General features: G+C 38.6%; 2 protein-coding genes across 16 annotated transcripts in view; one reads left to right on the top strand and one right to left on the bottom strand.

Annotated features, from left to right (window-relative positions):
- The window catches only part of agla (amylo-alpha-1, 6-glucosidase, 4-alpha-glucanotransferase a), a 64,347-nt gene that overhangs the window by 17,750 nt on the left and 18,604 nt on the right, over nucleotides 1-27,993 (top strand). For 7 of the 9 annotated variants that reach the window (XM_079649944.1, XM_079649943.1, XM_079649941.1 and 4 more), the window contains 5 exons: nucleotides 19,475-19,587; nucleotides 20,240-20,451; nucleotides 20,528-20,625; nucleotides 20,783-20,870; nucleotides 23,110-23,243. In XM_079649944.1, coding sequence (XP_079506070.1) covers nucleotides 19,475-19,587; nucleotides 20,240-20,451; nucleotides 20,528-20,625; nucleotides 20,783-20,870; nucleotides 23,110-23,243 — 645 coding nt within the window. Of the gene's footprint in view, nucleotides 1-19,474; nucleotides 19,588-20,239; nucleotides 20,452-20,527; nucleotides 20,646-20,782; nucleotides 20,871-23,109; nucleotides 23,244-27,993 lie in introns of those variants that run through there. The other 2 variants (XR_013802607.1, XM_079649946.1) reach the window with 2 other exon arrangements.
- On the bottom strand, nucleotides 115-15,907 carry LOC307019235 (N-lysine methyltransferase KMT5A-A-like). Of its 7 annotated transcripts, none has more exons than XM_079649951.1 (13): nucleotides 15,364-15,907; nucleotides 14,151-14,810; nucleotides 13,112-13,254; nucleotides 11,847-12,003; nucleotides 10,023-10,215; nucleotides 8,790-8,897; nucleotides 7,927-8,034; nucleotides 7,064-7,171; nucleotides 3,833-3,874; nucleotides 2,650-2,760; nucleotides 2,067-2,177; nucleotides 1,594-1,703; nucleotides 115-1,108 (listed from the first exon to the last, which is right to left on the bottom strand). In XM_079649951.1, exons 3-10 carry the CDS (start codon nucleotides 13,224-13,226, stop codon nucleotides 2,680-2,682), a joined length of 912 nt encoding a protein of 303 aa, XP_079506077.1. In that variant the 5' UTR covers nucleotides 13,227-13,254; nucleotides 14,151-14,810; nucleotides 15,364-15,907; the 3' UTR covers nucleotides 115-1,108; nucleotides 1,594-1,703; nucleotides 2,067-2,177; nucleotides 2,650-2,679. The 7 variants fall into 7 exon arrangements, with proteins under 7 accessions (XP_079506077.1, XP_079506081.1, XP_079506080.1 ...); XM_079649955.1 differs by having other exon boundaries at nucleotides 7,064-7,165; XM_079649954.1 differs by having other exon boundaries at nucleotides 7,927-8,028.

The following is a 27,993-nucleotide window of genomic DNA, read 5'->3' as shown; positions in this document are numbered from 1 at the left end:
TATTCGTTACATATTAATAGATTTTTTTATTTGGTTTCGGATTTGTGAATGGGAGAAGTAGTAGCTAGGAAACATACCCAACACTAATTATTAATAATAATAATTAATATAAACTCTCTACAACATTCTTTTAATGCAATAAACATTTATGTCAAAATTATTATGTTTTTCTGTATTGTTTGCGCAAAATGTACAACTTCAGAACATATCCGAAGACAACAAAAAAAGGCCTAACATCAGCCTAACATTGAAAGTATTTTGCAATGGTTTTATACCAATTTCCTTATGTTTTTCTGTATTGTTTAAACAAAAAGATGTCCAACTTCAGAACATATCCGAAGACAAAAAAAAGGCCTAACATCAGCCTAACATTGAAAGTATTTTGCAATGGTTTTATACCAATTTCCTTATGTTTTTCTGTATTGTTTAAACAAAAAAATGTCCAACTTCAGAACATATCCGAAGACAAAAAAAAGGCCTAACATCAGCCTAACATTGAAAGTATTTTGCAATGGTTTTATACCAATTTCCTTATGTTTTTCTGTATTGTTTAAACAAAAAAATGTCCAACTTCAGAACATATCCGAAGACAAAAAAAAGGCCTAACATCAGCCTAACATTGAAAGTATTTTGCAATGGTTTTATACCAATTTCCTTATGTTTTTCTGTATTGTTTAAACAAAAAAATGTCCAACTTCAGAACATATCCGAAGACAAAAAAAAGGCCTAACATCAGCCTAACATTGAAAGTATTTTGCAATGGTTTTATACCAATTTCCTTATGTTTTTCTGTATTGTTTAAACAAAAAAATTTCCAACTTCAGAACATATCCGAAGACAAAAAAAAAGGCCTAACATCAGCCTAGCATTGAAAATATTTTCAAATGGTTTCATACCAACTTCCTTCGGAGAGCAGATATTCTATTTTTGATGTAATATTTAACAGCTCTCCAGTCCCTATTTGATAGGGCTTGTGGTTCGGCAGAGATGCAATCCTCACAGGCCTCTTTTCCTGGAACCTGATTCATAAATATCCATCTTCTCAAGTGTCGTTCCACAGCAGCAATTTCCTCAGATGTCCAGATGCGCTTCACAACCATTTCTTTCCCTAGGTGGACATTAAAGAACATGTTATAGGTTTAAGAAGCCTAAGACTCAGTATCATACAGTTATGAATCTCTCTGAGGTTTACCACAAGGTGAGTTTCTTTTTATTTCCTGCTTCTTTACACATACTCTCTCCAGTACAGGTTAGCTCTGAGTGTTAGCGATGCTAATGTAAACACAGACTATATTACTTCCAGAACACGTCTCACATTCATTGATCCATAGCAAGAATTGATGAGGCACTGTCAGAGAATAAATTAAATAAATTGCTAGCATGAATATATGTCATATGGTTTAAACTTTACAGTATTGTTATCAGAATTAGAAAATAAAAGGTATTTCTCATGAAATGTTTGATTTGTCAAACTGTATAAAAAAGGGATTTATTTAAACGGTCATTGCTGATTCATCACTCTGCGTTATCCTCTTTTCAACCTATTAAACAGGGAAACAATCTAACCCTCATTGTAGTCCCTTTTCATCTCACCTCTCTTTTTAGCCGACTTCTGGTGTTTCGTCAGGACCTTTCTTGTACTATCTTGAAGGGATGACATGCTGGCCTCACCTCAGACTCTTCAGTGTCTTGTATTACGGCATCTGGATAAAGAAAACATTTGATTAGAAATATATTAAAGAGAGACACGGAGACTTTAAATATGAAGTAGTTGTTTGGAAAAGTCTTTGGATCAAGATCATTGTTGGTGCTAGTTATTTGTTAACCCCATGGCAGAATTATTGTTTTCTAATAGTAAATATAGCTTGATTGATAATGTCAGATGGTCCTTTACTTATAATCAAAATATAGTAGTATCTTTATTTGGTTTGAGTTTTGATTAATTTGGTTATGGTTTCAGGTAACTCTTTCTAAAAAGTGAACATCATGGTGATCACTGTCATAGCTAGACTTGATGAGGCACTGTCAGAGAATAAATTAAATAAATTTCTAGCATGAATATATACCTCTTTTTTTAGCCGACTTCTGGTGTTTTGTCAGGACCTTTCTTGTACTATCTTGAAGGGATGACATGCTGGCCTCACCTTCCGACTCTTCAGTGTCTTGTATTACGGCATCTGGATAAAGAAAACATTTGATTAGAAATATATTAAAGAGAGACACGGAGACTTTAAATATGAAGTAGTTGTTTGTAAAAGACTTTGGATCAAGATCATTGTCATTGTTGGTGCTAGTTATTTGTTAACCCCATGACATAATTATTGTTTTATAATAAGAAGTATAGCTTGATTGGTAATGTCAGATGTTCCTTTACTTATAATCAAAATATAGTAGTATCTTTATTTGGTTTGAGTTTTGATTCATTGGTTATGGTTTCTATATATTCAGCATATTTAGTTACAGTGCTAACATGAAGTACTCAATTTAGTTTTTTTTTACCAACATTTATATTGAGACCATCTTGCTATTTTCTGATGAGTAAATGCATTTTTGTACTTTTCAAGTGAACATCATGGTGATCAGTGACATAGCTAAACTTGAGGCACTGTTAGAGAATACATTAAATGAATTTCTAGCATGAATATATACCTCTCTTTTTAGCCGACTTCTGGTGTTTCGTCAGGACCTTTCTTGTACCATCTTGAAGGGATGACATGCTGGCCTCACCTTCAGACTCTTCAGCTTCCTGCATACTGGCATCTAGATACAGAAAATCGTTTTTACAGACAAGAGATATGGACTCAAAATATGCAGTAGCTGTCAGTAAAAGAGGACAAATTAGGATAAATATCATGCATATTATCTTCTGTCATTGTGAAAGCAATCACATTGCCATGATCAAGACCATTTGGTTTATCAAACATGACTTTTTCATCTTGATTTAGCTTACATTGTTCCATGATATAGTGGTCAACTATGAAGGATATAATCCTCCCTCCTTTTTCAGACTCAGACTAGCCCTCAAAATAGTAGTGCAAAACCAAGCGGCAAACTCTGGGGCAGAGCCGGGAGGCCAATAAGGAAGAGCCACAAAATGCAGTTAATCTATTGGCCGATGGGGGATGACTGCAGAAAGGAGCAATTTCCATAGACCCCTATGTTAAAATGCCCAACTTTACAGCAGAAATAAACATGTTTCTACCCCTGGATGCAATACAAATTATTCGGGATATAGTTAGATTCCACCTTAAAGATTATTAATTGTTGAGTGAATTGTTTTATAACGCAACCCTTTTATTTATATTAGGTCTTAAAGTTATTGCATAAATTAGGGCGTGGTCACGTTGATGGACAGGTACGTGCCTCACTGTCAGCTAACAGCAACTTGTCCACTCTGCTAGGCTACAACGTTAGCTAGTTGTAGTTACTGTACTTGACCCTTTAGCCGTTTTTGTGGTGATTATGCCTTTTAGGGAATGTTGTTACAAATACCAGACAATTAAAATGTCGTGCTGTGCGTCCCGGCGGACGGAGCTAGCCACCTGCGGCTCCGTTAGCTCCGGGCGGCGGAGTCCGGCGTTATAACTGGAAATCAAGGAATGCAGCGAAACACGGACTTGGTTCGTATATAATATGTCTATGTGCAAAACCCAGAGATGGCAGGTTTTTAATACGGCAACCCCATATTTGTTTATGTCAAATCAATTCTCAAGTTTCAAATGATAAATGCCGTATTCGACTAGCCGTCAGGTAATGCACTGCAGTGGACTGCTTCTGCATTAAATGGTGTGTGTTGTTATGTTGTGTGTTTTGTTATAATGGCTTAACATACCTTCCATGTCCTCTTGGTAACAGCCATCCATGTCAACAGTTTCTGAAATGATAGAAAATGAACTAATAAGTTGAAAAGCTGAACATTTGTGATATACCTATGAATATCAACTGATTGGAGAAGTAATACATAAACAGCTCACCTAAGGATACAAATAGTTGGAATAAAATATTGTAGTTACATTTTAAAAACAAACTCCAAAAACGAAATGTATGTAAATCATATTCTGAAAGAGTTTGATTTAAAAAGGTTGACAATGATGTCCCGTTTTAAATTGTATTTAAAATATAAATATATATTGGATATTATACCGTTCACATCAATGTGGATCTCATCCAGATTCATCCCTTTGTATTCGCCTATTCGTCCCTGTTCCAATGCCAGCAGAACCTTGCTTATTTTAGCAAGCTGGAGGGTTCCTTCTGGAAGGCGGTAGTGCTTTCGGTGGACTTCAATGTTATGCCCAAGGAAATCTGCTAACTGGTCAAGTTCTGTTGTCTTGAGATTCAGAACGGTTGAAAGAGTAGCAATGTGTTTCCTGAGTTTCGTTGAGGTCAGCGCTTTTGGATTCTTGATATCTTTACATTCATGCACAAACTGCCTCATGCAATCAGAACCCCTGAGGTGATGGACAGAATTTGGCAACGCAAACAAGAAGACGTTTTCTTTGAGTACCCCACATTCTTCTCGCTTTTGAATCAGAGTGTCAAGTGATTCCCTCATCAGCGGGGTGAGGAGTACTGGAACTTTTCTTCCTCTCTTTCCAACTATGGTTATACGGACAAAATGGTTGCAAAGCTTCTGCTCTAGTGTTGTTAGTGCCAAGTTTACATCCTCATGCGTTTCCGATAAGTCTCTGGATAAATACGCTGAAACGGCCATTCTGGATACTTCTCCTTCTCTCCGGCGGTTGAAGAGGATCACTTGAGCCAGGGTGACTTTGGCCAAGTCTTTCCAGTTAGACGGCGATACCTCTTCTTTTAGGTCCTTCACGCATTCAAGCTGTTTCTCAGATAAATGAGAATGAAGATGTTGGACGTCTTTTGTGAATGGAAGGAGTTGAGGAGTTCCACTTGGACTGTTCAAGTTGAGTTAGCGCTTGGCTTGCAATGTCAAATTTCCAACTTTCTTTGTATAGCTGCGCAAATTCCTCAGCATCGTTGGCAGTTTCTTTATCGTTGGACTTCATCCCTTCAGACTTGAGGAACATGGCCAATGAAAGCAAGCTGTGCCCAACTTTGCGGGCAAGAGATGGACGTTGATATTTGCCAGTGTCATCACTAAAACCAGCGAGGCATCTTGCAGCATTTACAACATCACCATACCTGTCAGGCTTAATAAGTTCTTTGATTGTCTTCTTCACAGTCGTAACTTCTTTAGCTGCCAGCAACAGTCGACCCAGCTCCCTCAGTTTTTGTCGGATGTGTTGAAGTTGGCTGGTTACCCTCTCATTTTTCTTAAACAATCTGTAACCAAACTGTAGAATAAATCTGTCTTCCTTCACAGCAATCGTAATCTTGTCTTGATGCATATCACTTAAGAACTTCCAGTATGCGTCACTAAATCCATCTGGAGCTGGTTCAGCAAAAGCACATAATGCTTGGACTCTTGATCTGCCTTTAGATCTATTACCTTCAGGTTTGAATTTGCAGGATTGAAAATGGCGCCACAAAACCTTCCTTGAAAACAAACCATAGCAATAGATACAATGCATAAATTCTTTTCCATCGGTATTTCTGCGGGGTTGCTTGTACGGAATAAGTTTTCCTTCTCCGTCTTCCAAAACTTGACTGTTGTGTGCAAACTTCCCTTTATTTCTGATGAAATCTAATTGCAGTCGTCTTTCCTTGGACTTTATTGGGAAACTCATTGCTTTTCCAACTTCTACTTTATCGTTGTGTTTACGTACCAGGTGTCTGGACATTTTTTGAACTTGTAGTTCACAATAATAGCAGTGGTCTTTTTTATTATATTTTCTTGATCCATCCTCTGTCTTCATTACTGCATTCACAAATACGGCCGGCTCGTTATCAGGGGGCATTGAGTCACTTGTTTTGTTTGTTGTATGTGACTGCTCCATGTTCCCTTTAGTTACTGCTCTGCAATGTGAAATGTTTTTGCTTTCCCTGGATGACTGACTGGACTTCTTGGCAATTGGTATTTCAATGTTGCCCTCACTGTCTGTGCTTTCTCTTTCTCTGGGACTTGGAACGTATTCTTCTTCGCTATCTGCCGTAGATACATCTGACCCTGCAAGATCCGTTTGAATCTTGAGAATAAAAAAACATAGTTAATACTCGCCCTCAAAATTATTGTTTATTATAGCTTGAACTGACTACACTTGTTATCATTAATTCATATTAGGAAGGGTTGGCTGAAATTCAGAATACTTTGAGTTGAAGTCATTTTTAAGATTTCAATATTCTATTAAATGTTGTCATAACTTGAACATAATTACAACTTAAATGTAAGCACTACCTAAAATGCATTGTCAATATGCATGCCTGGCACTCTAATAAGTGAAACTGTTGTTGATTTTGGTTGGTGCTACCCTTTAAGTGACAACATGGAAGAGTAAAAAGTGGCTTACTGGACGGCAACAGGCTCTTCTCTGCCTGAGGGGAGCTCTTTCAAAATTTGAGGTCGAAGGGCACTCTGAACCTTCATCACTCGAAAAATCTGGAACTCTATCCATCTGCAAAACAAAAAAGGTTTGTCATTGAATACTTATTTATTTATGTTTGCATTCCAATACACTCAACTGTAAAGGGAGGACCTTTGAAACAGTGCAAAGAAAAAAAATGAACTTGCATTCAAAGTATCTGAGCCTACCAGAACATCTTCTGTTATCCTGAGCTTCGGATTGCCTTCATCACAGTTTGGAATAAAATCTTCATCCTCTTCATCAGTGTCAGGATAATCCACTAGAGAGTACCCTCTGGCAGTAAAAAGCTATATAGAAATAAACACAAAACAGTATGCCTTAAAATAGTAAATAAGTAATATATTGACATTAATAGGTTGCCTTCTGTAAAATGTCTTTCTGCAACAGCCCTTTGGCTAAAACAAATTGCACGGCATGTTCTAATACAGGGGTCTCAAAATATAATACATAGCCTAAATCTGTCCATATTTTTCATATCTTTAAAATTACTTGAAATCATTACCGAACAAAAGTAGATTAACAGAACAAAAACTGATTGTGGAGAGAGCTCTATATTACTGAATTACCTCGGTAGAAGAACGGTCTGTTGTGGATGTTTTGAGGGAAGTCAACTCGATGGAGGGGCTCTCCTCCTCAACTGCCTCTGGATAATACTGCTCATTCGTCACCTGGAACTTAGATAAAACAAGAATGCACTAAGAAGATAGTAAATATTCATGAGTTACCACAGTTAGCTAAATCAAAAACTGTTTCTGAAACTAGATTTGAATCAAAGCAAAGTCCTGGCATTATTCATTACTGTGGTCTGAACATATCATAAAGGGGTTGCAATGGATTGCATTAAAATTACCCCTTTCAAACATGCACAGGCTCAGAGGGTGTAGAATGATGCCTCCAACAACTTGAGTTTAGAGACTAAAAGGTATTGCCAAAATATTTAGAAATCACTTCAAGCTATAACCAAACGGGAGGGCCCCATGAGGACAAGACTAGAAACAAGTGTGTGTGACAGGTTTATGCAACAAGTCCCATCAAGGCTAAGGTAAATGATCACCGTTTGAAACATGCTTATGCTCAAATAGTATAAACATATGCCCACAACAACTTGAGTTTAGACACTTAAAGGTATTGCCAAAATATTTTTAAATGACTTCAAGTTAAAACCAAACGGGAGGGCCCCATGAGGACAAGACTAGAAACAAGTGTGTGTGACAGGTGTCTGTAACAAGTCCCACCAAGGCTAGTCTAAAAATATGAAACCAATTCAGTTTCCTCTGTCAGATCGTTCCAAATCACCCAATTAGAAACGGGATTAAAGCTGTATCAGAAAAAGAGATCGAAAAGAAAGTTCCTGTCTTGGTATGGGGACTACATAGTGAAAGGCACAACATAATGAGATTGTGGAGACACCTCTATATTACTAAATTACCTCGGTAGAAGAACGGTCTGTTGTGGATGTTTTGAGGGAAGTCAACTCTATGGGGGGGCTCTCCTCCTCAACTGCCTCTGGATAATACTGCTCATTCGTCACCTGGAACTTAGATAAAACAAGAATGCACCAAGAAAATAGTAAATATTCATGAGTTACCACAGTTAGCTAAATCAAAAACTGTTTCTGAAACTAGATTTGAATCAAAGCAAAGTCCTGGCATTATTCATTACTGTGGTCTGAACATATCATAAAGGGGTTGCAATGGATTGCATTAAAATTACCCCTGTCAAACATGCACAGGCTCAGAGGGTGTAGAATGATGCCTCCAACAACTTGAGTTTAGAGACTAAAAGGTGTTGCACAAATATTTAGAAATCACTTCAAGCTATAACCAAACGGGAGGGCCCCATGAGGACAAGACTGGAAACAAGTGTGTGTGACAGGTTTATGCAACAAGTCCCATCAAGGCTAAGGTAAACGATCACCGTTTGAAACATGCTTATGCTCAAATAGTATAAACATATGCCCACAACAACTTGAGTTTAGACACTTAAAGGTATTGCCAAAATATTTTTAAATGACTTCAAGTTAAAACCAAACGGGAGGGCCCCATGAGGACAAGACTAGAAACAAGTGTGTGTGACAGGTGTCTGTAACAAGTCCCACCAAGGGTAGTCTAAAAATATGAAACCAATTCAGTTTCCTCTGTCAGATCGTTCCAAATCACCCAATTAGAAACGGGATTAAAGCTGTATCAGAAAAAGAGATCGAAAAGAAAGTTCCTGTCTTGGTATGGGGACTACATAGTGAAAGGCACAACATAATGAGATTGTGGAGACACCTCTATATTACTAAATTACCTCGGTAGAAGAACGGTCTGTTGTGGATGTTTTGAGGGAAGTCAACTCTATGGGGGGGTTCTCCTCCTCAACTGCCTCTGGATAATACTGCTCATTCGTCACCTGGAACTTAGATAAAACAAGAATACACTAAGAAGATAGTAAACATTTATGTTGAGATAACCCGCTGCTGCAGATACACGCTTTACAACATCAGGAGGATACGTCCCCTCCTGACCCAGAAAGCAATGCAGGTTCTGGTCCAGGCTCTCGTCATCTCACACCTAGACTACTGCAACTCCCTCCTGGCTGGTCTGCCTGCATGTGCCCTCCGACCTCTGCAGCTCATCCAGAATGCAGCGGCTCGTCTGGTCTTCAACCTTCCTAAATGTTCCCACACCACGCCGCTCCTCCGCTCCCTTCACTGGCTTCCGGTAACTGCTAGAATCCACTTCAAGACACTGGTACTTGCGTACCATGCTGCAAATGGATATGGCCCTTCCTACATCCAGGACATGGTTAAACCGTACACCCCAGCACGTGCACTCCGCTCTGCATCAGCCAAACAGCTCGCTGCACCCGCACTGCGAGGGGGACCCAAGTTCCCATCAGCAGAAACACGTGGGTTTGCTATCCTGGATCCAAAATGGTGGAATGAGCTCCCCATTGAAATCAGGACAGCAGATAGCCTCCACATCTTCCGGCGCAGACTGAAAAATCATCTCTTTAGACTCCACTTCGAGAGATAGAATTACTAACAAAGCACTTATATACTAATAAAGGACTGGCTTATCTAAAGCCAGTTGAGTAGCACTTGAAATGTTTGGCTCTATGAAACCTGATGTACTTATATGATTCTGTTTTCTTCAAGTTTGTATCTTCCTGGTCGAACGCAATTGTAAGTCGCTTTGGATAAAAGCCTCAGCTAAATGCAATGTAATATTCATGAGCTGCAAACATTAGCTAACTGAAAAGCAAGCAAGGGCATGGAAGTTGTCAGGTGAAATCTGTCAAGTTCTGCTTTTAATTAAATACATCATCAATTAAAGTATCACTCCCCCACTTGCTCATAGAGGTAGCAGACCAAACTTATAGCAAATCTGATGAATTCTCCAATACCAGTATAGTTTGCCACATCTGAACCATCTAAAATGACTTGTTAATCGAACAACAAATTAATTAGGTACTATAATTATTTGGAGGGAAACAAAAACATGTGTTAAATCACGTGTTACTTTTGAGTCATATGTTTACCTGTTTGCGCCAAGGCCAGTCTGCATCCCCATAATTGTAGGATATTTCTTCCCCTGGGGTGATGTCTCTAAGGGCAAACAGGCAGAGATGTGGCATCCCATCAAGGACAATGGTTCTCATCTTGCAGTTGGGCGTTTTGTGGTCATCGTTTACAAGCCTACCCAGTGACTTGTCTTCAACCGATGCATCAAGACTTAAATAAATAGAGATTGAATGTTAGTAGTAGAACTTGCATACTTGGTTTGGATATAGTGTAGAGCATTGTCAGTTACATTTAAAAGAAAATCATGAAGAAAAATAGATTAGACAGACAAGGTCAGGTTATATTAGGGCTGCACGATATTGGAAAAAACTGACATTGCGATATTTCTTTCCCCTGGGATATGAAAAAAGTACAGGAATTGAAGAAAAATATTTTATTATTATTTTAACAATATTTAACCGGATGAAGGATTTTAGTCACGGACTTCTGGATCTTAAGTTATCAGAGCAACAAGCTGAGCAAGCTCGGTTATCCTGCTGTGATCAGAGGCCTGAACTACGAAGCCGGTTCATCATAACCTGGATATGTTTGAGTTACCCGGCTTACCTAATCCAAAACAAACACGCTCTCGCTAAGCGGTCCTACGACGCTGGTTATCAACTCGTTAAGCCAGGGTTTCTCTGTCCGGCTGAGTGCGCGTTCACATGAAAGGGGCGAGGTTAGCAACATTTGGCCAATCGTCATACTTCATTAATGAAAAGTCAACTATAATATTAGACATATGAAGAAGTTAAACTTTAAACATCCATGACTTAAACACTTTATCCAGGATAAAAGCCACATAGCTGCACCTGCAAGGTCAATACAGCTGGTAACAGAACAAGTGTTTGAATGCGTACATTAACAGGTTTATGATATCTCTGCCCCATCTAAGACACCATCTGACTTTAATTACATTTGTCTCGAGTGTTTCGTCAACTTAAATAATACTTCTGCATACAGTATGTGACAGTGTGAGTGTTGCACGGCCAGATACGGCTCAGCTGACTCAGATAAGGAGATATATGATACATTATGATGTGATATGCCACAGACTGTACTTAATGTTACTCTGATCCGGTTACTTATGTTGTGGCAGATATTTAATTAAGCTTTCTTAACACTAATGTTATAATAGTCAGATTGCTCTGAAGATGGGAGGTGATATTCTATTAATGTTCACGTTCACATAGTCGGTGATTTTTGCCGGCCGTCTTTCCTGCAAAGGCAGCTTTTCTGTATTTCTTTTCTCCTGTAATATGACTTGATCGCTTTAACCTCCGCACAACGAGCTCTGATTGGTCAGCAGGCAGTGCTTTCACCGAGTTGATCTCCTAGCCTGGAACCGAACCTGGTCCAGAGCTGTCAGCATAAGTTACCATGGAGATCTAGCCCGATAAGAAGAGAACCAGCGTCGTAGGACCGGAAACCCAGAGTTTCCCCTGAAGTTAGCTCGCTAAGCGAAGATCCGGCTTCGTAGTACAGGCCTCTGATCAAGAATGATTGTGATTGGTGGTTTGCTGTGCATGCAGAGCCTGCATGTCATTCACTCAAGTACCCCTGAAATGAGAGCCGCGCGAGATTTCCTTTTGTAGCAAGCAGCAAAAATAATTGTAACATGACGTGTTTGAGTTAATTTGCCTACTTAATATTGCACGTCCTGCGATTTGAATATCGCGATTATCGTCACGACACGATATATCGTGCAGCCCTAGATTCTATTATTGATTATTCTTATGTGAGATTCTAACAAGAGCAGTGCATTTTTACAACAGCAAACAATAGCATTTATTATGACTTACCACAAACATTTCCCATCCCATTTCAGATCAAACAGGAACGTTGCTTCTGTGTCACTGTAGTTTTTGGTGTTGACATCATCCTGGTTGTAAAGTTTGCCCCGGTACTCAATCACAAACACTCCTTTTGTGAAAACTTTAGCAGCAAACACACCTCGACCTTTAAAGTAAGAAGAAATCTTTATGACATGATTCACTTAAACATATTTTTAGTTTGAAGCCATTATATTGCAAGTTAAAAAAAGGGAGATCTCAATGTGAATTGAGGTCAAATCTCAAGAGTTAACTTTAAATGGTATTGAAGACAACTTTGGAGAAAAGGGCAAGAACCCCTCAGTCTTCTTTCATCTTTCTATCAATAAGCCAATTTAAGTAATTCACAGCACTACAAAACTAAGATTTGCTCTTCTCCAACATAGTTTTCCATGCAAAATTATACAAAAGACTAAGAGCAGCAATAGACAACGCAGGAGACAACAGTGTGACATGCCAATGTACAAGTAGCACCTTCTTATGTTTGTAAAATAGAGAATATGTCTGTGTTAATCCATATTTAACCCAGCTAGAGCAGAATGAAATCAGATTAAACATTTATTTGAATACAAATAATTATTAATAAACTACAGCCATGTGGGAAGTTAGAATGCAAGGTTTACATATTCACCTGTTTCTGAGACACATGACATTAAAATGATTATCAAAAAAAGTGTTATTATTATATAAATATAGAGGGATATGTTTAAATCACAACAACTGTTGTAAAAAAATGAAGACTAAAAAATAATAAATAATAACCCAATTGTCCCTATAGATGCTTATATATTATGTATTCAGACTAATAACTTTTTTCGACTAAAACAGTTATTGGGGTAACTATTTGTATTATTATACATGAACATGCTCAACTTCCATGTGGCCCATTGATATGATGCCCAGCCTGACCTTTGTGGAGATGTCTAACAGGCATATGGTGTTTCTTTTGTTTTAAAAACGTGCGTTATACTTTTGTAAGTGGCTTATTACAAAACCTTGAAGTATTGGATTTATCGATGAAGGAATGTTTAGAAAATGTTACCAAATATAACATTTGCTTTTTAATAATTGCATAGATTTTTGATTTAAATTATAATACTGCCAGTAAGAAGTAACTTTTTGGAGTTAAAATGAACAAAGGAAGCAATGTTGGGATTATGAATTAAGATATTGTGATTTAATTTGCACTATTTGCTTGTGTTCATTTAAAAACATACAACATTGTAAGCACTTACCTTTAAACTGGTCGATAAAATGCTCTTCAAGACCAGCCTTGTCAGTCCTCAACTTAATGTGCTGTTCAGCATCCTGTTGAGGACCAAGCCGTCTCTTTCTCACTGATCTCTGCATTGTTTTTTTAAATGGTCAGCCATCTCACCTGTTAGACAGAAGAACACTCTTTATTATTAATCACACCCTGATCCTGTTCAGGATATTTCAATGTTTGCAGGTGCACAGCAGTGTCAGTAAGTTCATTTATTCTGAGGTTTAATGCTAACAATTGTCACATAACTTATTGAAGCCAATAATATTCCAACTTAATTTAATAAGAAAAGTAATAGCTAGCTAACGTTCTTTTGCTAAAAATGGTAAAATATCCATTTATTTACACCACTTTTAAGGAGAGAAGTGCCACATGACAGCGATAGGTGCACTAAAAGTTTTCGATTGTACTGCATGTCCTGAGAAACTCCCTCTTGAGCTTCTCAACAGGGCATTCAAGCAGTTATTTTTCTGCAGCATCATTTGAATTGCATTGGTGCAAGTTTTATTTTGGGAAATTTAAACATGCATTTATTTATATATATATTTAAAAAAAACATATATACAGTATAAAAATATATATACATTATATTTATGGGGCTCTGAGACCAACTAGAGCAGATGCTCACATAATGCTCACATAAAGCACAGTTGAAGCCTTAAATCCCCTCCCCCTTCTCCCTCCGATGCCATAACGAGTTCTTCCCTCAACTCACTTTCGCGGGTGTGCGCTGTGCCCCTCCCCCTCCCTCCTTCACGAAGATGCCCGAACCAATAGCACAAGCTTAGCTTACTTCACCGTCAGGTCACTTTCTCCGAATAAAAGTGATTAAAAACCACGCCGTATTTAACAGTGAATAAGTCATAGAATATACAGATAATGTCATGCAAAATTAAGTTTCGTTTTCGAGGCGAGACAAATCCTTTCATTCACAGGAGTTGCCGGAAATAAAACCTCTCCTTCCCACCGCAGCCTAACGTCACAGCCTCACCGACCAAATATAAACTTACCGTTTTCACTCACGGTAAAACGAGGCACCACAATATTTTCGTTTCTCCCTTAGTTAACTCCGTGAATACTGATGCTATCTAACTAAAACGTGTTTTAAACATGGTTTAAAGACAGATTGAGGCGGCAGCATTACAGACAGTGATTGGACGAAAAAAAAGACTTTACATCACGTGTCTGCATGCACTCCTCTCATCCCCCGAGCTGCCCCCCCTGCCTGTGTAAACTTCACTAATTTGACCATTGCACATGAATACATTGCATAAACACAGGTTATTTATGTTGTATGTTTTGTATTTAATTAAAGTGCTTTTGCAGTATATACAGTTCGTGTTAATCACCAAGCCCACTTTCTAATGATTTTCTAAATCATGAAAATATATCGATCATAAATCTATCAATTCAAAAATTATAAAAGTAGGGTAGACATGTGGATATTATCCGGCTGAAAACGTGTATTTATCTAACAGGTTCGTTTTCCACAGACCTTATTTAGAGCCATTTTCCAAAATCCTATGGAGGAGAAATCACGTTGCGAGGGAACCAGCAGCTTACGTCCGGTTTTTAAGACTGCATCACTGCTCTGTCCTGTTACTGAAGTCACAGCACAGCTGGGTAAGAGTGGGGGAGGGGAGGGCGATGAAGTGCACGTGCAGCATGCTCTGCAAATGCACGGTGAAACGAACCACAGGAATATTGCCGTTGTTAACTCCATGAATCCTGATGCTATCTTTACTTTAGACACGGCAAAACAATAATACCTCAGCAGTGCCTCCAATATTTGTTGCACACATGGACACAAAAAGGATTTCCAGGTGTGCATACGTTTAAAGAACAAGACGATCTTTACTTCAGTTCTTCAATTTACGTAAAAACAAGACTTTACATCACGTGTCTGCACGCACTCCTCTCATCCCCCGAGCTGCCCCCCCCCCCCCCCCCCGTGCCTGTGTAAACTTCACTAATTTGAGCATTGCACATGAATACATTGCATAAACACAGGTTAATTAAATACAAAACATACAACATAAATAAAGTGCTTTTGCAGTATATACAGTTCCGTGTTAATCACCAAGCCCACTTTCTAATGATCTTCTAATGATAAATATATCGATCATAAATCTATCAATTCAAAAATTATAAAAGTAGGGTAGACATGTGGATATTATCCGGCTGAAAACGTGCATTTATCTAACAGGTTCGTTTTCCACAGACCTTATTTAGAGCCATTTTCCAAAATCCTATGGAGGAGAAATCACGTTGCGAGGGAACCAGCAGCTTACTTCCGGTTTTTAAGACGCGTCACTGCATCACTGCTCTGTCCTGTTACTGAAGTCACAGCACAGCTTGGTAAGAGTGGGGGAGGGGAGGGCGATCAAGTGCACGTGCAGCACGCTCTGCAAATGCACGGTGAAACGAACCACAGGAATATTGCCGTTGTTAACTCCCTGAATCCTGATGCTATCTTTACTTGTACTCAAGTACAAGATCTGAATACTTCTACTTTTACTCAAGTACAATAATTGAGAACTTTTACATTTACTCAAGTATAATATCTGAGTACTTCTACTTTAACTAAAGTACCAGAACTGAGTACTTCTACTTTTACTCAAGTACAAGATCTGAGTACTTCTACTTTTACTACAAGATCTGAGTACTTTTATTTTTACTCAAGTACAAGATCTGAGTACTTCTACTTTTACTACAAGATCTGAGTACTTCTACTTTTACTACAAGATCTGAGTACTTCTACTTTTACTCAAGTACAAGATCTGAGTACTTCTACTTTTACTACAAGATCTGAGTACTTCTACATTTACTCAAGTACAAGATCTGAGTACTTCTTCATTTACTAAAGTACAAGATCTGAGTACTTCTACATTTACTACAAGATCTGAGTACTTCTACATTTACTCAAGTACAAGATCTGAGTACTTCTACATTTACTCAAGTACAAGATCTGAGTACTTCTTCATTTACTAAAGTACAAGATCTGAGTACTTCTACATTTACTACAAGATCTGAGTACTTCTACTTTTACTACAAGATCTGAGTACTTCTACTTTTACTCAAGTACAAGATCTGAGTACTTCTACATTTACTACAAGATCTGAGTACTTCTACTTTTACTACAAGATCTGAGTACTTCTACTTTTACTCAAGTACAAGATCTGAGTACTTCTACTTTTACTACAAGATCTGAGTACTTCTACATTTACTCAAGTACAAGATCTGAGTACTTCTTCATTGACTAAAGTACAAGATCTGAGTACTTCTACATTTACTACAAAATCTGAGTACTTCTACTTTTACTACAAGATCTGAGTACTTCTACATTTACTCAAGTACAAGATCTGAGTACTTCTACTTTTACTACAATATCTGAGTACATCTACTTTTACTCAAGTACAAGATCTGAGTACTTCTTCATTTACTCAATTACAAGATCTGAGTACTTCTACATTTACTACAAGATCTGAGTACTTCTACTTTTACTACAAGATCTGAGTACTTCTACTTTTACTCAAGTACAAGATCTGAGTACTTCTACTTTTACTACAAGATCTGAGTACTTCTACATTTACTCAAGTACAAGATCTGAGTACTTCTACATTTACTACAAGATCTGAGTACTTCTACTTTTACTACAAGATCTGAGTACTTCTACTTTTACTCAAGTACAAGATCTGAGTACTTCTACTTTTACTACAAGATCTGAGTACTTCTACTTTTACTCAAGTACAAGATCTGAGTACTTCTACTTTTACTACAAGATCTGAGTACTTCTACATTTACTCAAGTACAAGATCTGAGTACTTCTTCATTTACTAAAGTACAAGATCTGAGTACTTCTATATTTACTACAAGATCTGAGTACTTCTACTTTTACTACAAGATCTGAGTACTTCTACATTTACTCAAGTACAAGATCTGAGTACTTCTACTTTTACTACAAGATCTGAGTACTTCTACTTTTACTCAAGTACAATATTTGAGTACTTCTACTTTTACTACAAGATCTGAGTACTTCTACATTTACGGCCCGTCTACACTACAGGCATCGAAAAATGCTTTCGACGCTTCGCCCATTCACTTGAATGGGTTGACGTAGAAGATTTTAATCTTCGCCGAACTGCATTGTGGGGAGCATGGCATGGCTTTGCAAGCATCACGAGCATCTGTCGGCTCGATGCTTGGCATCAGCCAATCAAATCCCGTTTATGCAATTCCCGCCAGTACAAGCGCTAGCCAATCAAACCGCGTGTATGCTGATACCGCAGGTCTTGACTATTTTCCATATGTCATAAAATGGAGGATAAATTAATCATTGCCGTGGCAAGTGTCCCAGTCCTGTATGACTGTACTCTGTTCACCTACCGGGACCTAAACCGGAGGAACCAGGCATGGCGGGAGGTGGCAGAGACAGTTGGTGAAACTGGTAGGTTTTCAACTGTTTGGGGAGTTTATATCCAGTTTACTTCGTTTTAACATTGAATGGACAGCTAGTAATGTAGCATAATATACAGGGCATAACAAGGCTTTGTATGCCGGGGGCGGGCGGGAGATTCCTGATTGGTTGTTGGTCGCCTTGGGCGCGAGAAATCGCCAAGCCTCAGACACGTCCAGCTTCAAGATTTTTTGATGCCTGTAGTATAGACGGGCCGTTACTCAAGTATAAGATCTGATTACTTCTACTTTTACCTTAGTGCAAAATCTGAGTACTTATACTTTTACTCAATTACAAGGTCTGAGTACTTCTACTTTTACTCAGGTAGAATATCTGAGTACTTCTACATTTACTACAAGCGCTGAGTACTTCTACTTTTACTCAAGTACAATATCTGAGTACTTCTACTTTTACTCAAGTACAAGATCTGAGTACTTCTACTTTTACTCAAGTACAAGATCTGAGTACTTCTTCATTTACTCAAGTACAAGATCTGAGTACTTCTACATTTACTACAAGATCTGAGTACTTTTACTTTTACTCAAGTACAAGATCTGAGTACTTCTACTTTTACTACAATATCTGAGTACTTTTACTCAAGTCCAAGATCTGAGTACTTTTACTCAAGTACAAGATCTGAGTACTTCTGCTTTTACTCAAGTACAAGATCTGAGTACTTCTACTCTTACTCAAGTCCAAGATCTGAGTACTTCTACATTAGTACACTACAGCCCTTAGCTGCTATGCTTAACACTTAGCTGCTTTGCTTAGCAATTGCTGCTAAGTAGCTGCTAATATTAGCACCTCTGACTTCACCCATCTCTGACAAAAAGCCTGAATATGGTCAATAATGCCTCTTAATTCACTATACTGTTGCACCCCGATTGCAAATTCTTAGCACTTAGCTGCTACGCTTAGCACTGCTAAGCAGCTGATAATATTAGCAGCTACATAGGTAGCTAAAGCCTACTGAGCAGTTACAAATTATTACTTACTTAATCACAATAAGAAACATATCAAGAAACAACTGCAATAAATGTGGAGGGAAACTTTGTTATAAACCAAATAAATATAATATTAAACCAAAACATATTAAATCAACTTACCTATTGCTCACAGCAAAGTCTATGTGTTGGCATTCATGTAAGTAATTCAATGCAGGGGAAATGGCTGCATGAGATCTCGCAATATCTCATGGGATTACGCACATCACACGTGATTTGGTTGTCGGCATCTGATTGGCTTAAATGTTACACACTTTCAGGAAGTGTGTATAACTGTAGTTACACCGAATGGCCTCCGGGGAAAGAAATTGTTTACACACTTTTCCATATTTTGTGACCTTGTGGGCCAAGTGAAAAAAAAGTAAGAGGCATATAAGGGGAAGCCCTAGAGCTCATTTATAGCATTAATATTTGTGGGGCCCACCATTTTGGGCCCCACAACGCACCTGGGCCCCACAACGTAAGTGTTCTCCCTGTTTACTGGCCCCACAAAGTAATAAGAACGAGTGCACACACACACACACACACAAACACACACAAACACACACAAACACAATCCAAGATATCACAAATACAATTACACACAGACACTCCAAGGTAACTCCAAGGAACCATTTCAAGCTACCACACACACAACAAGGTACTACACAAACATTCATCACACACGTTCCCTCACATTACAAACCTCTCACAGTGTCTTAAAGCTAGTTTGCATCAGATCATCGTCCTGTATTGGATTTAATCAGATATGAAGATTTGCTGTTTTCCTCAGTGTTACTTCAGCATTACTGTGTATGTTTATTTCCCCTATCCTCTGATGTTTTACAGTCTAAATAATTAACAGAATAACAGAGGTGAATGTGTGTGTGTGCAGGGACGGAGCAGCAGTGGAGATCGTTGGTCTCAGTAAGTCAGCTGTCCGCTGGGTGGTGGAGCTCCATGTCAAAGGAATGTTCCCTTATGACGGAGCCAAAGTACACAGAGATGGTACATACACACACACGCACGCACGCACGCACGCACACACACACACACAAATACTCACTGTTTGTTCACATGATGAAATGTGTCCTGCACTCCTTTGGTTTGACTAGCCATCAGTATGAACCAGGGGCCTCAAACTCATTTTAGTTCAGTGGCCGCATACAGCAAGCTTTGATCTCAAGTGGACCAGACCAGTAAAATCAATGCATGATAACCTCTACATAACAACAACTCTAAATGTTTTCCTTCATTTTAGTGCAAAAAAGTAGATTCTCAAAATGTTTATCATTAAATTACACACGTGCATTACAGATCATGGTGTATCTACAAAGGCATAAAACATTTAGAAAGTATCTGGAACTGAACAATTTAGTATTTTACTTTATGTATTTAACTTCTCGTCAAGATCTAGAAATTATTTTACATTCATTTCCACTTCTGTGTAGTAATCCTGACCACCTGAACTGACACACCACCATACAGACTAAAGTGGGAACTGTTAAGGAAGAAGGTGTACTTATCCCCCTGCCTTTTAAATGTATAACATATTTATACATGAAAAATACATCAACGTTTTTGACATTGCAGTTCATGTCTTGTAATGTATACACTTTGAGGATACACCCTTGGTATAAACCCTGTTGTTGTGTTGCAGGTAAGGAGGAGTTCCTCTCGTACTCCCAGTGGAACCAGCAACTGCAGCAGACCTTCGAGGCAGGGTTCTGGGTGTCCGGGGACCCAGGTGACCCCAATGAGAAGCATGCTGACCTGGTGCACAAGAAAGGCATCTATAAGGACAGCTACGGGGCCTCCAACGCCTGGTGTGACTACCAGCTGAGACCCAACTTCACTATAGCCATGGTGGTGGTGAGTAGAACATCTGGTATAGGCTCACGGTGTGCTGAGCTGTGATTGGTTGCTGACAGGCTCTCTGTGTTTGAAGGCCCCCGAGCTGTTCACAGTGGAGAAGGCCTGGTTGGCCCTTGAGATGGTTGAGAAGAAACTGCTGGGCCCGCTGGGAATGAAGACGCTGGACCCCGAGTATATATATCTTCATTAGGGTGATTGGCAGATGTACTGTCACTCCACCTGCTTTTAAATGTATTCATGTACATGTGCTTCAAAGAACAGTGATGGCAGTAGGAGGATTCCTTATACATTCAGTCTCATACTGATAATAGTATTTGTGTTTTCATAGTGACATGGTGTACTGCGGTGTCTATAACAACTCTCTGGACAACGACAACTACAACCTGGCTAAAGGCTTCAACTACCACCAAGGCCCAGTGAGTGAGACGCACTCATTACAAACAGCTCCAAATCCACTACAATCTTACAGAATGCAGATATGTGAAACCCTGAGAGGCTATCTGAAGCTTCATCATAACCACCCAGACACTGAGCAGATAGCCATCTGAATACATTTCATTACAAAATAAAAGTAATCTAATCTGATTACTTTCCGTTACTTTTGGACTACCTCATTATCAAATATAATGTAAATAAATACAAGAGAAAATAAAAATCAATAAGAAGTGCACTGAAAAAACTGTAACGATGACTTTAGTTAAATGTATCATGTCAACAGAATTCATATAACAATTAAGTTTAAATACAAATATTAGGTTCAACCAAATATTATTGCTTTCAACTAACCTAATACAGTTATGTGACATTTGTTGACATAATACATTTAATTAAAGTCAAAGTTTTTTCGGTGTGTATTCTGACAACAGAACAATGTAAACTTAGAAAAGAAGAAACCAAGATATTCAGTATCAGAAATGTCTCATCTGAAGTGAAAGGCCAACAGAAAAGTAAAGTTAGAAAAGTAAAGTTTACACATTTTAGTTAAAAGCATTAGTTTACACAATTAAAAGCAAACACAGTGTTTTGTTTAATAAATCAGGTGTCCTCCTACTTAATTTAAAGTGCACCTATCATGCTATTTTTAGGCAATAGCATAGGTCTCATATATATAAAAATATATAAAAAACATGTCTATGAAGTGTTTTGCTCAAAATACCAAACAGATCACCCATTCTAGCCATGCCTCATATCCCTCTATTTCACTTCCTGTTTCAAAAGTGCTGATTTTATGTATAAAGCTTAAAAAAAATAGAATTTGATAAAAAGGGAGGGGGCTGAGCTCATGTGGTAGATTCTACTGCCAGATACTGCCGTGATGAAACGCTATATCATGGATTATCATGGATTATCTCTGAAACAGTATGGAGCTCAAAGGCTTTCTCTCTTGCCGTTTATACCACAAGGTGAGCTCTTTTTTATTTCCTGCTTCTTCCCACACATGCTCTGTGCAGTACAGGTTAGCTCTGAGTGTTAGCGATGCTAATGTAAACACCGACCATATTACGTCCAAAACAATCGGGCATTGTTTCTGAAAGCAACGTTTCTGATAGTGCCGTGGGTCCACATTGCCGATATGACGTCAAATCGGATGCAAATCTGGATCAGCTCCGTTGTACCCTGCGTTTTTAGAGATTTGGGTGCAGAGGAAAAGAGAGAGGGTTTTATTTTCTGACGCTGCATGAGTTCCCTGATACACCGGGGACACATATTTATGTATAAAAGACATAACAAAGTGCATTTTGCATGATAGGTCCCTTTTTTATAAAAATAATGAAGGTAGCCTAAATGAAAACCATAAAGAAAGTTCAGATACTATGCCTCCCTACAATATATTGATCTTTATTTCAAAATGTATTGTAACATTGTTATCCTGCTATTAATCCCCATTTAAAGGTCACCTATTATGCAAAATCCACGTGTTTATGTCTTTTATACATCAACATGTGTCCCCTCTGTGGAAAGAGACTCTGAAAGTTTCAGGAAAAAATATTCTCACTCTTTTTGTCCTGATCCATTGCAATAAAAACCTGTCTGAAAATGAGCTGATCAGATTTTGGGCCCTTTATGATGTCCTGAAGATGTTTTGGCTTGTCCCTCCCCCCCCCCCCCACTTTATCACCTGCATCTCCTCCTAGAGCACCATTGAGTTCTTTTTAAGCAAATCTCTCTCAGAGGGGTGTTGGGAGTGGCTCCTTATTTTCATCTAAAGTAACAGAGAGAAAATCAGCACTTTTGAAACGGGGCTGAAACAGAGGGGATTATGGGATGCTGCAATGACCTGTTTGGTGTTTGGAGGCAAACACTTCAGAGACTTGTTTTGTATTTGAGACTTAAAATATATTTATAAAAAACAGTATAATAGGGGACCTTTAAAAAAAGTAATCTTGTTGCGTCTTTTTGAATGTAATTTATACAGTTACCATTTTTTCATATCCTGATTACGTAATCCGTTACTTCCCAAGCCTTGAAAAACTTTACATACTACAATCTATTTCAGAGCAGAAAAATATTTTATAACAACTGCTGTCTAAAAACACAGATAAGGGTATTTTAGACAATGAGCTGCAGAAGAGTTAGCTTAAAGCTAACCAACACCTTGAACTATAGCATAGAACCAGCGATGCAGCAGGATTTTAATTTTTTTTTTTTTTGTAGGAGTGGCTGTGGCCTGTAGGCTACTTCCTGCGTGCTAAACTCTACTTTGCCAGGAAGCAGGGAGAAGAAAGCTACGCTAAAACAGTCACCATGGTGAAGAATGTTCTGTCACGGCATTACACCCACCTGGAGAGGTACGAACACTGTGCTCCCTTTCACTTATAAAGAGATAGCTAGCGGCTAATGCTGAAAGAATGGAAGGCAGGGGCGGACTGGCCCTTGGGAATACCGGGAGTTTCCGCAATGGGCCAGTGCTGTGTGTTTACCTAAATCCTACCGGCCCACATTTGGAAGTGTTCCGGCCCAGCCCAGCCCAGCCCAGGGGGGTGTGGTTCAGGGGGAGTGGTTGTACGGCTGTACCCTTAGGATAGAAAAGGGGGAAGTGACGTCTGACTCAGAGGTCGCATTTAACTTCAACATTTTAAAAAAAATCTTCCCGGGGGAGCTTGCCCCCGGACCCCCCTAGAGGAGGTGAGGTCCACCACCTGCCCACACCCCCTGTTAAATTGTCTCACCCACATTGAGGATGCTTCCTACGCCCATGTTTTATTCCATGTGCCAAGTCAGGCATATTGGGTCAAAAATGTTATTGCATCAATGATCTGTTAACATTAAAATCACTAAATATATGCTGTAACTATTTTGCTCTAGGTAACTCAAGGGCTCAGGTAATGTGATTTCTATATGAATAATTGTCCAAAATAACATTAAATGCATAGGGTTTTTTGTTAAGTGACATGCTTTCGTCGCCGGCCGGCCGATACATGCCGCGCATTAAGTGGGCCTGTCTGTCAATTAATCCCCAGGCCACTTTTTCCCCCCAGTCCGCCCCTGATGGAAGGTATGCTAACGGCTAATGCTGAAAGAATAGAAAGAATGCTAGCGGCTAATGCTGAAAGAATGGAAGGTATGCTAGCGGCTAATGCTGAAAGAATGGAAGGTATGCTAACGGGTAATGCTGAAAGAATGGAAGGTATGCTAGCGGCTAATGCTGAAAGAATGGAAGGTATGCTAGCGGCTAATGCTGAAAGAATGGAAGGTATTTTAACAGCTAATGCTGAAAGAATGGAAGGTATGCTAGCGGCTAATGCTGAAAGAATGGAAGGTATGCTAACGGGTAATGCTGAAAGAATGGAAGGTATGCTAGCGACTAATGCTGAAAGAATAGAAGGTATGCTAACGGCTAATGCTGAAAGAATAGAAGGAAAGCTAGCGGCTAATGCTGAAAGAATGGAAGGTATGCTAGGGGCTAATGCTGAAATAATTGAAGGTACGCCAACGGGTAATGCTGAAAGAATGGAAGGTATCAGTGTGAATTTCGTCAACGAAAACTATGACGAAATGTATATTTAGTTTTCGTTGACGAGACGGGACTAAGGTTTTAATGGTGGACTATCGGACATTCAAAATGCAGGGTATTAACCCCCAATTGTCCGTCTTGTCTGTCAAAATGCATCTTACGTTTCTAACTTTCAATATCATTATTTCCGCTCTCTTCACTCCATAAGAGCGATATCCCTGTGTCTCTCTTTGTGCGGGGGGCCTAACAGACACGCTGCAGCGGCACACAGAGATCTGCCGGGGACGGAGCGTTCAGAAGTATAGAGACACTCTACAAGGCTCGATGTGGACAAAGCTTGTTTGCCATTAGTGTTTTCGCGTTAGCTCGTTGACACGAGTAGAGTAGTCTGTCCAAACAGCCGGCCAAAAGGCGTCATATTCAGTCGGAGAAATGCAAAATGTTCGACTTCCTCAACTCGTAGCTCTGTTGCCCCAATTACGAGTAACGTTATCACATCAGGTGTGCAGAGGTGGGAAAAGTACTAAAAAAATACCATAGTGTAGGAAGAGTTCCTTAAGTAAAAGTATGATCGTCAAAATATAGTTAAAGTAGCGACAGTAAAAGTAGTCATTGTGCAGATAGGTCCATTTCAGAATAATATGTTTTATAATGATTGATTATTAAAGTGTTCTCAAAGCTGGTAAAGGTGCAGCTAGTTTGAATGACTTTGTATACTGCAGGGTAGCTTGTGAATTTACTCCAGGTGGAACTAAAGTCTGATTTAACACTTGATTATATTTCACATCATTAATCCACATCTGTAAAGTAACTAAAGGTATTAATCAATCAATCAATGTTTATTTATATAGCCCGATATCACAAATGTTACATTTGTCTCAGTGGACTTCACAGTTTGTACAGAATATCAGTATGACAATACGACACCCTCTGTCCTTAGACCCTCACATCGTACAAGGAAAAACTTCCGGAGAAAACCCAAAGTTTAAAGGGGAACATGGGAGAAACCTCACGGAGAGCAACAGAGGAAGGACCCCTCTCCCAGGGCGGACAGACGTGCAATAGATGCCGTGTGTAAATTGAAAAGATAATACATTTGCAACATACAGATGTAGCGATTCATTTCAGACAGTTTGAAACGCGAGGGCCGTGCTTGGTACGTGATCTGCCCTCGCTCAAGGGAAAACCTCCAGCTTGACTTGAGACCGCCCCCGTGATAGATAAATGTAATTATAATGAAGCCAGCTGCAATGGATCATTGATCCACCAGGGGGTGCAGTGGGGTTCCACACTGGAGCTCATGTGAAATAAAGTGAGATACAGTATGCTGGATGTACAGCGGAACTTTGTTAAGATCCATATGTCACGGATATCATACTACTGTACTAAATAAGAGACATGTAATCATTTACAAAACATCACCATTTTGTTATTTAACAAAATAATTTTGTTATTCGAAAAAAACGAACGGGAGGAAATGCAGCCCGGCTCTCGATTTTTAATCCTAATTTAATCATCATCTTCACCACGATCATTTATGTTTAGGTTCGCCGAATTGACATGAAATCACTGACACATATGAATATACTGTATTCAACTTCATTAAAACGTTATTAACGTGCCTAAACTCAGTAATTCACCAAAAATATGTATATTTTAATGGAGCTTCGTCTGTCGATCAGGATCCCAAAGTGTAGCGGAGGGATCCTCATCTGGATGAAGGGTGTTATTTTCCCCATAAAGAAAAAGTCGCTTCAAATTATCCCGCTTATTACATGGCCACATTCTCAACAAAGTAACGACATGACTCCCAATATTAATTGAAATGCTTTTATGGATTTAGAAAATGTTTTTATTGATTTAAAAAATGGTTGTATGTATTGATTTAAATTGACCTGCATCCGCTAAGAAAAATAGTCCGTTGTTACCGTTTTTTAAACAGTCTGAATGAAACGGCAGCTCTCAGCTGTGTATTTACACAACTAATGGCCCATCAACCACAGCTCTCTCCCCCCCTCCCCCCCTGATCTTTCTTCTCCAGCAGCTAAATTAACAGTAGGTTACTCTGAGTGACCATAGACTGTATGTGACAGGCTTACAGTTAGTGACGTAACAACACCATAAAAGCTGGTGGGTTGAAAGCAATACGGGAGGTAAAAATAACTAGAATAATTGTGATTCATTTATTGTGGCTTTTATGTTTTTAGGTATAAAATGTTATGTAATTCAGGCTTATAGTTCACCCTTCTCTAAAAGCCTTCAACAATGACAATATTCATTGTAATTTAATAAATCCTTCCAACACACATTGTAAAAAATAGCCTACTGTAAGTTAAGAAATCATTTCAATATCTTCTGATGTAACAACAATAACATTATAAATAGTAACATAGCTGAACATAGTATTGCACATTTAGCTTTGAGTGTTACTGACCTGAGATGTTTTTATTACATGAATTAAGGTGACTGAGGCTTATTAACATACAGGGATGCAAACTCATCAGGTATGAAAAAGGTGACAAGGATCCGAGCCCCCGGCTCCCCCACCCCACGGAATGACAGAGGATTTTAGCAGTCAGAACAACTAAAGCAGCAGTGTTAATAATAACAGAAACGCCAAAGAGTCATATCTAATAGAAATATATAAAAGCATTTATTTTAAATTGTGGAGCAGTCAGTTTATAATTTTGGCAGCACTGTTCAGCATTTTGAAAATGTATTTTCATACCTCTGTGCAAGGCTTAAGTCTTTTTATCTTTATAGCCACATGGTGTAAAGTAACTAAGTTCATAAACTCAACAAGTACTATACTTGGGCACAATTTTGAGATACTTGTACTTTATTTAAGTATTTCAATGTTTTGCTACTTTGTTCTTCTACTCCACTACAGTTCAGAGGTACATGGTGTACTTTGACTCCACTACATGTATTTAATACCTTTAGTTACTTCACAGATCTGGATTAATTAAGTGAAATATAATCAAGTGTTAAATCAGACTTTAGTTCCACCTGGAGTAAATCCACAAGCTACCCTGCAGTATACAAAGTCATTCAAACTAGCTGCACCTTTAGCAGCTTTGAGAACACTTTCATGATCAATCATTATAAAACATATCATATCTATTATTCTGAAATGGACCAATCTGCACAATGACTACTTTTACTGTCGCTACTTTCACTATATTTTGATGATAATACTTTTCTACTTTGACTTGAGGAACATTTTGAATGCAGGACTTTTACTGTAACAGAGTATTCCTACACTCTGGGACTATTACTTTTAGTCAAGTACAAGATCTGAGTACTTCTACTTTTACTCAAGTACAAGCCCTGAGTACTTCTACTTTTACTCTAGTACAAGATCTGTGTGCTTCTACTTTTACTCAAGTACAAGATTTGAGTACTTCTACTTTTACTCTAGTACAAGATATGTGTGCTTCTACTTTTACTCAAATACAAGATCTGAGTACTTCTACTTTTACTCAAGTACAAGACCTGAGTACTTCTACTTTTGCTCAAGTACAAGATCTGAGTACTTCTACTTTTACTCAAGTACAATATATATACTTATACCACCTCTGTTT

Source organism: Notothenia rossii, assembly GCF_949606895.1.
Source record: "Notothenia rossii genome assembly, chromosome: 9".
Classification (NCBI taxonomy): Eukaryota; Metazoa; Chordata; class Actinopteri; order Perciformes; family Nototheniidae; genus Notothenia; species Notothenia rossii.
The sequence above is the reverse complement of the archived record's forward strand: the minus strand, read 5'-3'. Positions and strand labels throughout refer to the sequence as shown.

Coding starts and splice junctions, on each gene's coding strand:
- LOC307019235 (XM_079649951.1), bottom strand. CDS start 13,226: ATGCAGAGATCAGTGAGAAAGAGACGGCTTGGTCCTCAACAGGATGCT. Junction 8,035..8,789: donor CAGACCGTTCTTCTACCGAG/GTAATTTAGTAA, acceptor GTTTTATCTAAG/TTCCAGGTGACGAATGAGCA. Junction 7,172..7,926: donor CAGACCGTTCTTCTACCGAG/GTAATTTAGTAA, acceptor GTTTTATCTAAG/TTCCAGGTGACGAATGAGCA.